Source organism: Pelobates fuscus, chromosome 1, assembly GCF_036172605.1.
Source record: "Pelobates fuscus isolate aPelFus1 chromosome 1, aPelFus1.pri, whole genome shotgun sequence".
Classification (NCBI taxonomy): domain Eukaryota; kingdom Metazoa; phylum Chordata; class Amphibia; order Anura; family Pelobatidae; genus Pelobates; species Pelobates fuscus.
Window position 1 is genome coordinate 174,148,768 of NC_086317.1, and position 12,306 is coordinate 174,161,073.

General features: G+C 42.7%; 1 protein-coding gene across 1 annotated transcript in view; it reads right to left on the reverse strand.

The window, feature by feature from the left end:
• AATF (apoptosis antagonizing transcription factor) overlaps window positions 1-12,306 on the reverse strand; it is a 156,075-nt gene that overhangs the window by 75,902 nt on the left and 67,867 nt on the right. The window contains exons 7-8 of the mRNA XM_063444396.1: window positions 10,420-10,581; window positions 8,005-8,088 (exon numbers count right to left, since the gene is read on the reverse strand). Coding sequence (XP_063300466.1) covers window positions 8,005-8,088; window positions 10,420-10,581 — 246 coding nt within the window. The remainder of the gene's footprint in view (window positions 1-8,004; window positions 8,089-10,419; window positions 10,582-12,306) is intronic.

Genomic DNA, 12,306 nt, shown 5'->3' on the forward strand with positions numbered 1-12,306 from the left:
TATTGTCTTATTTGGAAGAATACAAATGTAGAACATTTATTTAAGACCGTGCAGTGCTCAACATAGGCATAACCTATAGTGCCAAGTATATTTTGCTGCTGTATATATTGCGACTGAATGGACATACTAAAATTAACCAATAATGTGGGAACGACAATAGAAATGAAGTTGGAAATTATATTTAATAAAAACATTGGTAGGCGAACCTCGCTGTTCTGAAGGGTTAAGTATAAGGAATTTCCAAGGCAATTGATGCTGGAATCAGTCTGAGAATCCAGCATGATCCTTTTGAAGTTAAAATCAAAGAAATGGGAATTTGAAAAATAAATGTAAATAAACCAGCTAAACATTCTGATAAAAATGTATTCTAAATAGTCATAAGTATGGCTTGTATATTACACAGGTTATGCCATCACCACCAGAAATGACAGCATTTATAGCGGGCATAGAGGCAGAAGAAAAATGTGCCAAAAACAAACACGAAGGCTCATGCAAAGGAGAAAACAGGTTGACACATGTGAGAGTAATCAGGAGAATGCATGGGAAAAGAAAAAATGGAGGGGAAAGAGGATTTAGAAAAGGGCGCATGAAGAAAGAAAAAAAATTCACTCAAAAGATAACGTGTAAGATAACACCACCAATAGGAAAAACACTATAGGGTAATAGGTTACCAAAACACAAACGAAAAAAAAAAAAAAATGCAGAAATCAGGCGTTTATTTGTTAACTCCAGGGAAATTCAAATTCTAGGCCACAAAAGCACACTGGAAAATCTCTTCAACTCAGGTTATGGTTCAGCTTGGCTATTTTGGTCTAAAACTTGCTATTTCTTGTCCAATTCATAACAGTTCACAGTTTAGTAAATAATTCTCTCAGACTGAGCTAGAGATATAATCTGTGGCAATTACAATCCAGAAATCTAAGTTTTACTAGTCACTGCTAGCACTTTCTAAAGTGAGAATGTACTTTGAGCCTGTGCACGTGCATGGTCTCGTCTGCTTATATATTACAAGCATAGTTTCTGTTCCCTAAAATTGTATGTTTTTACTGAATTTCTCATTCTGATGGGAGGAAGAAGAGAGGGGGAAAATACGCTCCACAGAACTTAAAGAAATCATTATTTGCTTCACTTATGCATGCACAAAATAAGAGGTTTATGACCCCATTAAACAATTTGTGAATGTGTCAGTTTGTTTAAATTTGCATATGTACATCAGAACCAAAGTCTGCTTGTAATAACAACGGTGCATTGCTGAAATCCAAATCATACCATAAGGTACCATGCTAATGGCTATACTACAGTTACAATCAAGCACACAGAAGATGGGTAAGGATGATGCTACACAGTTATAAAAAAATACAAAGATAAAAATTATGTTGGGATAACGACACGTAAATAGGCACGTAACTATGTTAAAGGAATACCCTTAAACATAACAATAGACAGCTATAGTGGGTGTAAAGCAAGAGGTATCCTGACACACTCCCAGTGTAAGTAATCAAACCGCTTAAGTTTTTTTTTTTTGAGTGCAGGAGGAATGGTACATACATGCCGGTGATGTCACTTCAGCAGTAACGGGCCATTATTCATTAACAGAGCTACGACATTGATTATGACTGCACAATTTTTTGTTTTTAGCGTTCTAGCTTGGCACAATATGAATAACAAACGATATTAAGATATACTTGCAAACATACACATAAGTGAGCCTCAGCCCTACAGAACTGCCTTAATGATAAAGAGGAAAGTAATGTTGGTTACATGCTCATGTTTCAATGGCAATTGAGTCTGTCTTTGAGCCTGCCGCTATAGTATAAGACAGAGTAGTGAAGGCTACACAATTTTGTCTTTAGTATTCGAACTTGACACGCTATTAAAGAACAAACAAAACGATAGTAATAGAAGATGCAAACGTAAACATATATGGGCATCTGCCCAACAGAACTACCTTACTGGTAAAGAGAAAGGGAATGTTAGTTACATGCTTGGGTGTCTATAGCAAGTGAGTCTGGCTTTGCGCCTGCCGCTATGGGTGAGGACATAATAAAAAAGTTGTGCACTTGGAGTGGTATGTGTCACATGTGAAGGGGAATTGTTATCAGCATTCCTGAGTAACAGTGAGCTATGCGCTTTGCTAACCAGGTGTTGAGCGATATGTTGGTCAGCTCTTAAATGTGAGGTTAAGTAACAGCTAGCACCTAGTCAGACCTGAGAGGTTCAATGTCCAAGTCCCTGCACGTCTTGTGAATTGTATACAGGGTAGTTCTGTATTCTAACTATGGTTTTAAGAACGATAATTAGCACGGATGGGCATACATCAAACCTGACGTAACTGCTTCACTTCCTTGGTCAAACCGCTTAAGTTTAACAAGTTACCTGGTGTCTGCTGGCTATAAGCCCACCTCTAGTGGCCACTATACTGACAGCCACTATAATCACATCCACGGTACTGACCGACACGTGATGTGGGGAAGCCCCCATATGAAAGCATTGATTCAGTTCTATCCTATGGGGAAGCTTGGATGTGCTCGTGACACTCGCTGTACATGTGGATCAGGTCCCCAAGGTTCCTCTATGAGGAAGCCATACCTCCTCCATGACATTGCAGGAGATGGAGAGTAGGCAGTGCCAAGGAAAACTTTCATGGCATCCAGCAGGCCCTGAATATACCTATGGACAGGAACACAAACCTGTATTCTTAACACATTAGAGTTCATCTAACATAATATAGGGCTAGTAGCATGCAGGGCTAAAAGCAAACAAAACACTTTGATCTCATACTTTATGGTTATTTTCAAGACAGAACACATGAAAAATGACACAAAGATGAAATTAGTCAGGAACACTACTTGAAAGCTGCAGACTCAGGAATACAAAAGTATAAATTTGACTTTGAAACAGGATGTGTTGTAGGCAGAAAAGTAGTGGGGTGCTCCATTGATATCTAAAAGAATGATCGCCAGCTTACAGAAAGAAAGGTTTGTCACAGAGTCAAAAATAGGATTGCAGAAACCAAAAAAAAAAAAAAAAAAAAAAAGAAATGATAAATTCATGGTGCTAAAAATATGACTATATGGGCAAAAGATCTGCTTTCAGACTTACCGTATATACTCGAGTATAAGCCGACCCGAATATAAGCCGAGGCCCCTAATTTTATCCCAAAAAACTGGGAAAACTTATTGACTCGAGTATAAGACTAGGGTGGGAAATGCAGCAGCTACTGGTAAATTTCTAAATAAAATTAGATCCTAAAAAATATATATTAATTGAATATTTATTTACAGTGTGTGTATAATGAATGCAGTGTGTGCGTATGTGTGTGTGTATGAGTGCAGCGTGTGTGTATGAGTGCAGCGTGTGTGTATGAGTGCAGCGTGTGTGTATGAGTGCAGCGTGTGTGTATGAGTGCAGTGTGTGTGCATGAATGCAGTGTGTGTGTGTGTGAATGCAGTGTGTGAATGCAGTGTGTGCAGGGCCGGTGCAAGGATATTTGCCGCCGTAGGCAAAAAACATTTTGCCGACCCCTCCCCCCCCCCATATGTCCTGACTTCCCCTCCTCCCTCAGTGGTCCTTACCTCCCCACCCCCGTGTTCCTTCACCCACCCCCGTGTTCCTTCACCCCCCCCCCAGTGGTCCTGACTCACCCCTCCCCTAGTGGTCCTTACCCTCCCCTCCCCTAGTGGTCCTTATCCCACCCCCTCCCTCTCATAGTGGTCCTTATCCCCCCCCATCCCTCCCATAGTGGTCCATATCCCCCCCATCCCTCCCATAGTGGTCCATATACCCCCCCTCCCTCCCATAGTGGTCTTTATACCCCCCCTCCCTCCCATAGTGGTCCTTATCCCCCCCCCTCCCTCCCATAGTGGTCCTTATCCCCCCCCCTCCCTCCCATAGTGGTCCTTATCCCCCCCTCCCTCCCATAGTGGTCCTTATCCCCCCCCTCCCATAGTGGTCCTTATCCCCCCCCTCCCATAGTGGTCCTTATCCCCCCCCTCCCTCCAATAGTGGTCCTTATACCCCCCCTCCCTCCCATAGTGGTCCTTATCCCACCCCCTCCCTCCCATAGTGGTCCTTATACCCCCCCTCCCTCCCATAGTGGTCCTTATCCCCCCCCTCCCTCCCATAGTGGTCCTTATCCCCCCTCCCTCCCACAGTGGTCCTTATACCCCCCCTCCCTCCCACAGTGGTCCTTATACCCCCCCTCCCTCCCACAGTGGTCCTTATCCCACCCCCTCCCTCCCATAGTGGTCCTTATCCCCCCCCCTCCCTCCCATAGTGGTCCTTATCCCCCCCTCCCTCCCATAGTGGTCCTTATCCCCCCCCTCCCATAGTGGTCCTTATCCCCCCCCTCCCATAGTGGTCCTTATCCCCCCCCTCCCTCCAATAGTGGTCCTTATACCCCCCCTCCCTCCCATAGTGGTCCTTATCCCACCCCCTCCCTCCCATAGTGGTCCTTATACCCCCCCTCCCTCCCATAGTGGTCCTTATCCCCCCCCTCCCTCCCATAGTGGTCCTTATCCCCCCTCCCTCCCACAGTGGTCCTTATCCCCCCCCCTCCCTCCCATAGTGGTCCTTATCCCCCCCCCTCCCTCCCATAGTGGTCCTTATCCCCCCCCTCCCTCCCATAGTGGTCCTTATCCCCCCCCTCCCATAGTGGTCCTTATCCCCCCCCTCCCATAGTGGTCCTTATCCCCCCCCTCCCTCCAATAGTGGTCCTTATACCCCCCCTCCCTCCCATAGTGGTCCTTATCCCACCCCCTCCCTCCCATAGTGGTCCTTATACCCCCCCTCCCTCCCATAGTGGTCCTTATCCCCCCCCTCCCTCCCATAGTGGTCCTTATCCCCCCTCCCTCCCACAGTGGTCCTTATACCCCCCCTCCCTCCCACAGTGGTCCTTATACCCCCCCTCCCTCCCACAGTGGTCCTTATCCCACCCCCTCCCTCCCATAGTGGTCCTTATCCCCCCCCTCCCTCCCATAGTGGTCCTTATCCCCCCCCCCTCCCATAGTGGTCCTTATCCCCCCCCCCTCCCATAGTGGTCCTTATCCCCCCCCCCCTCCCATAGTGGTCCTTATCCCCCCCCCCCCTCCCATAGTGGTCCTTATCCCCCCCCCTCCCTCCCATAGTTGTCCTTATACCTCTTTTTTTTGTTATTATACATTTTTTATTATTATTTCTTATTTTTTTATTATATATTTTTTTTCGTCCCCCCTCCCTGCTTGATACATAGCAGGGAGGGGGGCTCCTTCCCTGGTGGTCCAGTGGCAGTTCAGTGAGGGGAGAGGGGGGCTGGCAGAGCTGTACTTACCTTTCCTGCAGCTCCTGTCAGCTCTCTCCTCCTCCGCGCGGTCTGTGCAGCTCTCTCTGTCAGCTCCCAGTGTAAGTCTCGCGAGAGCCGCGGCTCTCGCGAGACTTACACTGGGAGCTGACCGAGGTGCTGAACGGACCGGCAGAGGAGGAGAGAGCTGACAGGAGCTGCAGGAAAGGTAAGTACAGCTCTGCCAGCCCCCCTCTCCCCCCAGTCTGTATTATGGCAATGCAAATTGCCATAATACAGACTCTGACTCGAGTATAAGCCGAGTTGGGGTTTTTCAGCCCAAAAAATGGGCTGAAAAACTCGGCTTATACTCGAGTATATACGGTAATTTAAAATCACTGCCATATTAATTTGGAGAAAAAATAAATTAAAAAATAACTATATACAAGGAGGGAAAGGAAGAGGACGTAAGTAATACCGGAAGTATTCATCTAGGAAAATATTTAAATGTGCTGGTGTTATCAACTAAATATCTTGGTAAACAACACTTCAAAGAAGACAAGCTTCTGAAAGACTCCATGAGAATAATAAATGCAGTGCTTGACACATTTGATTTGAATCTAGGAGTCAGATATAGTTAGGAACCATTTTTTTTTTTTTTAAATTAACAAAACTTTTATGGGATTTTATACTGCCAGGAAAACAAACCAATTTTCCTGGCTCTATAGCAGGGATGGGGAACCTTTGGCCCTCCAGATGTTTTGGACTACATCTCCCATAATGCTCTTAACAACCAGAACGCTGGCAAAGCATCAAGGGAGATGTAGTCCACAACATCTGGAAGGCCGAAGGTTCCCCATCTCTGCTCTATAGCGCCCTCCCATTCCTTGCACGCCCCCTCCATTGCGGCAAAGGGGTTAAAACCTTTTCAGTCACTAACCTGAATCCAGCGCCGATGTCCCTTGGCGCTGGGTCAGGCTCCACCCCAGAGAGGTGTGTTTTCCTAAACCCCTACATACTTATTAGCCTTTAATAGGGAACACATGCGATCCCCTAGCAAAAACTAAGTAAAATATTGTAAGCTGGCCTCCCTCATAAATACTAAATATGTAAACCAACGTAAGATAGTTATTACACTAATGATTAAGGAGACATTAAAAATCCCTTAGGGCCATGATACTGAAAAAGTTATTCTTGTTTACACACAACAAAAGATCCTTTTATAACATTATCAATAATCCACCTCAAGGTTCTAGATGGATCAGGAAACACAAACTCAAAAGTTGGAATACCATGCATTGTCTGTTATCTGTCATGCAAGCTGCTGCGGAATGGAAAACATAAGATATACACATGTGCACTGGTTGGGACTATTTCGTTTTGTAAGGCATGTGAGTAAAGCAACGGAGAGAGAATGCACTGCTGCAAAGATGAACTATGGCAGCAGCCCAGTAATTATAAACTTCAGGCAGCCTGGGACATATATACCGTGGTTTTGCACGGAGATAAAGGCCCTAATATGCACATGTATTGCAACACAGGGAGCAATACAGAATTTGAAACTGTGATCTTAGCATTAAATTAAGGAAGATCCTGGAGGGAACAAAAAGACACACAAAAGAAATGAAAAGTGTAAGAAATTGGAACATTGGAAGGGGTGACGGGGGCATTACTGGCTGTCTGTCACCAGCATGCTGCACATGCTGATGACAGATGCCAAACAAAGACAGAACTGACATTAACCAGTCATTAGAAGCAGATGAGGAATTCTGTACATCATGTGTTTCATAGCAAAATGCTGCACATACAGACCTCAATACAATGATAACTGGAAATCAGTGAAGTAGTCATGGTGCTTCGAGTAACCCTTTATGTAAACAAATGGATACAAAAAAAAAGGGAGACCAAGACAAGAATGGGTCAAAAGAGTATTATATTTACAGGGCCTGAAAGATTCCCAGTAATAAGGAAATTCTGAACCTTGATGACTCATGGCTACCTGCAAACTCAAATGCAGAGAAAGCATAATAGAAGGGTATTGCAGCAAGAGTAACTTTAGATAGGTTTGTTTGGAATATAGAATATTTAAAGGGATACTGTAGTGCCAGGAATACAAAGCAGTATTCCTGGCACTACCGATCCATCGTCTGGCTTCTCCCCTCCCTCACGTCCCCCTCCTACCTGGTAAATAAAGGGTTAAAAACCCTTATTTACTTACCTGATCTCAGCGCTGATGTCTATCAACACTGGGTTGAAGCTCCGCCCCCTCCTCCGCCAGAGAAGGGGGTCTAATGCGCATGTGCGGCAAATACAGTGTGTGCATTAGACTTTCCCATAGGAAAGCATTGAATCAATGCTTTCCTATGGGGAAAAATCTGACGCTGGATGTTCTCATGCAGAGCAAAAGTCTATTTCGATCCAGGAAGCCCTCTAGTGGCTGTCTGATAGACAGCCACTGAGGGCAGATTTAGCGCTGCAACGTAAACATTGCAGTTCTCTGAAACTGCAATGTTTTACATTGCAGCACTAGGTGCAAAAGTGACAACACCCTGACCACTTCAATGAGCTGAAGTGGTCTGGGTTTCTACAGTGTCCCTTTAATTAAAAATTTTTTAAAAAAAAAAATATATATATATATATATATATATATATGCATATAGTTGTATTTGTAAAGCTAATTCCAATTGCCATTATGTGCATTCCAATGATACATAGATCAATTTCACAACAAAGAACAACAAACATACCTGGTGATAGAAGTCATCATCATCAAAAATGTTTTCATCCAAATCTTTAAGGTGAGCATTTGATTTGCCTTCTTCTTTAATTTCCTGCAAAGTTCCAAAGGAAAGATTTGAGTAAATGGACTATTCTTAATAATAAGTGAGAGCTGCGACGGCTATATGTAGGGACAGTTCGCATCATCAGAAATATAGCCCACAAAAGCTAGCGTGTCATATATTAGTGATAGTATCTAGAACAAGAAGAAATAACATGGAGAATCTATATCACTGATTATTGAGGTATCCTATTTGGAAATCATGATATCCACTTGAGAAGAGAAAATTCACCCGCTTAAATACCAATAATCTGCCCAGTAAAACTGCAAGCTTATGATAATTATTAACTCCTTCTGGTCTAAGTAACCTTATTGATACATTTATGAGTTTATTTTATATAATCACGCAAGACAAAATTAATTTGATAATTTTGATTCCATTTTCAGTGTATTACTCCTCCTAATTCGGTTTAACAGGATTACATTGGTCTTTATGGAAATCCTATTAATCTACCCATCTCTGGGAGAAATGAATATCTTGTTATACCTTCTTGATTGGACTACTAATTTTGGAACAACAAGTTTTCAGGAGATCCTTCCTTACTCAAGTCTAAAGCTTTTCGGTCATCAAAGCGACAGCAGATAATAGACAAGTTTGATTAGGTTAAGAGGGAAAAATCAAAGAAAAGTGACACCATTCCTAGGCCTCCCAACAGTCCCGCTTTTGGGATTCTGTCAAGCATCTGGGGACACCAAGCAACTGTACTCGAGCAGCATGGCGCAAGCGCACCAAACAGGGGGGACTTCAGAAGTGCTCCTTGCATGGCCCTGAAGGCTGTGTGTTGGTAATTGAGCCTGTCCAAAATTAGAGGTGTAATGTATGTTTAAGCCCACGTTAAGCAGATAAGACAACCCTCAAAATAGTGTGCAAATTCTGGATCTAAACTAGGCCTGCAGACTCGTGTGCTTACAATTTGAGCCTAGGCTACACAGTAAAAGTCAACAAATAGTACCATTTTATATTAAAGGGACACTATAGTCACCAGAACAACTACAGTTTATTGAATTAGTTCTGGTGAGTAGAATCATTACCTTCAGGCTTTCTGCTGTAAACACTGTCTTTTCAGAGAAAATGCAGAGTTTACATTACAGCCTAGTGATAACTTCACTGACCACTCCTCGGATAGCTGTTACAGATCCTTCCTGGGTCATGGCTGCCTAAAATGCATCCAAACATTCAGTGTCTCCTTCCTCTGCATGCAAACACTGAACTTTCCTCATAGAGATTCATTGATTCGATTCATCACTATGAGGAGATGCTGATGGGCCAGGACTGTGTTTGAATCATGCTGGCTCTCCCCCTGTTCTGTCTCCTTGTCAGTCTCAGCCAATCCTATGGGGAAGCATTGCGATTGGATCATGCTACCACATCTGATGATGTCAGCTTCAGGCTTGAATACAGTAAGATTTTGCTATATTTATGGAGGTATGAGGGGCTAGATGGTGGTTTTAACACTATAGTGTCAGGAATACAGGTTTGTGTTCCTGACCCTATAGTGATCCTTTAAATTCTAAAAGTGGTTTATTTTGCTGTATCCAGTTATACAATTATTGCGTAGTTTACTTTTATGCCAATAGATGGTGTGCATCTCTCCAGCCAGTCAGCCTCACAAGAAATAATTTAAATTACAAAGATTGGGACAGTCGCCGAAAGCCCTGGTCATTGACAGGCCTATTTGCTAAACTCTGAATTTTCACCAATTCATTTTGAATGGAAAACCAGAGGCAGAAGTAAATAATGTGGAAAAATTATCTAACTCTGCTATAGTTACAACATGGCTTATTTAGCCTCAGTTCTGCCATTTGGATGTATTTTTTATTTTTTTATTTTTTTTAAATAGTGTTGTCATCCCATACACTCCCGTTGTTATAGTTTGTGTGCTTGGTGTGAGCAGTGAATGCAGACTATACCAGGACAGATTACCAGCAGCTGATTTTCAGTAGTGGGTATGCAGCGTAACACTTTAGCGTTTCTTTAAACAGTTTCACTACATGCAAGAGGGCACACCATAACCACTGCAGAGGGCTATAGTAATATATTAAAACTAGAATAAGTAACAGAACTGCACTACTGTTCAGAAGTAAACATGCAGGACCTGCGAGTATCTCTTTCGCCGACCCAGACAATTTTAGGAGAAAAACAGTGAATGTAAAATATATAAAAAATAAAAAAACAATAATAATAAAAAAAAAAAAAAAAACAGCTCTTAAAGAGTTGTCTGGAAACATAACCTGTAGTTTATCAGGTTGATTTTAAGGAAAGCAGATGTACACTCTACCCACATATCCATCCAGATTTAATGCATGCAGTAAATAATATTACCATTGTTTCTCCAGGAACAGACTCTGGCATAGAATCAAGTTGAGGCTTTCCCAAGACCTTATAAAGCGTACGTTTTGTCTGTGTGCGTCTAAGTAGCCTTTCTTTATCCATCATAATCTGTTCGATCTGCGTCAGTATTGATCTCTCAAAAGCTCCAAAACCCTAATAAATAAACAAAAAATATACACAAACAGGCATTATAGATTTTAGATAAATACCATGTGTTCATTGCCATTAGTGAGGAACGTTCTGTGATGTAATAAAATTAAGAAGGTTTTCTAAAAAGTATTAATTATAGCACATGTGTTTGAGTGTGTCTATTTTACAGGTTATTTACTTAAGTAAGAATTGAACGCGAGTTCAAAGTGAATTTCAGATTTAAAGAGACACTCCAATCACCATAACAACTTAATCTAAATTAAGGTGTTATGATACCAGAAGGCACCCAGAAGCACTCTTACTTTAAGGGGTTAAACCATTCTCAAATAGGTTAACCCCCCTGGTGTGCCTCCAGCGCTAATCTGCAGGTCCCTCAGTTGGTATCTGACTTCTGAATTTAAGGCCAAAGTACCCAAACCAAAAGAAGAGCAAACTTAGAGAATGTTTTAGGTTCAGCTATTAAACTTAAATATGACATTCCCTTTAGTGAAAAACCCTGTATATGCTTGCATGTATATGTGTTCATGTTTGCAAATAAACAAACGAAAATGTGATATAGTATTAATTTTAAGTAAACCAAGCTTATGTGATGTATTAAAATCCTAAAATCCGTACAGGACTCTCCAGTCCCTACATGCAATGATACCAACCATAGATAACAGTTGCTGGAGGTGTGGAGGAGAGGTGGGCACCCTACTTCATCTATGGTGGGAGTGCTCAAAAATAAAACCATTCTGGAAAAAGATCTACAGTATCATTCAAAGATTTTCAGACCGGCGCTGATTCTCCATCACACTAAAACCTGCACATCCACATACAAAAACTCACCGACGATACGAATCTTGAATGTCGCCATGGGGCTGGTGCCCTTATTCTGGAAGAAAGACATAGCTCCACCAATGGAACTGTGGTTCCAATGAAAGGAAGAACTCCGTGCTATGGAAGACCTAATATTCCGTAGCAGTGAGAGACCCCAAACTTACCTGAATATCTGAACTCAGCGGATTCTGTCAGTCTCCACGGACTTTAAAATGCTATTGGAGTACAACACTACTGACACCACCAGTAGAGCTGGAGAGACGCGTTAATATGGGCACGACAACTCACTGAGAGCAAAACTTTCCTTCTATTTCCCTTACTACCCTCCTTCTCCCCCTTTTTCTTCAGATACTCGCCAATCCCCTGGTTCTCCAGGCAGGGAGCCCCGTATAGGGATGCACCTATTGGTAGCAGCCACTGGTGACTAGGACAATGCTCCACCCGCATGGTGGGAGAGAGACATACCGACACCACATGGGCAAACGTCCAAATGGTCACTGTGGTAGCGACCTCACACAAACACTTACTAAAATGCAGTTTATTCCCTTTTTTTTCTTTTGATGTTAGACAGTAATTGCAATTGTCCACTAACTAGTAACCAACTGGCATGCAATTAACCCAATACAATGGAGACCTGCGTGTCTCACAAGCTGCTCACGGAATGTTCACGGAACCTGTGAGTTCCATGGTTTTACGCTTAATTGACACAGACCTGCGTGCTGTGTACTACGCTGTTCTATGGTATGCTTGACTCATACAAAAAAAAAAAAAAAAGTATGGCGGGAGGACCTCTTCTCGAAATAAACAGATATTTACAAAAATCCTAAAATCCTGGAAAAAAAACTATCCTGGAACTGGAACCCCCATATTGGTTCTCTGTCAAGACACTGTACAGGGGGAGAAACAGAA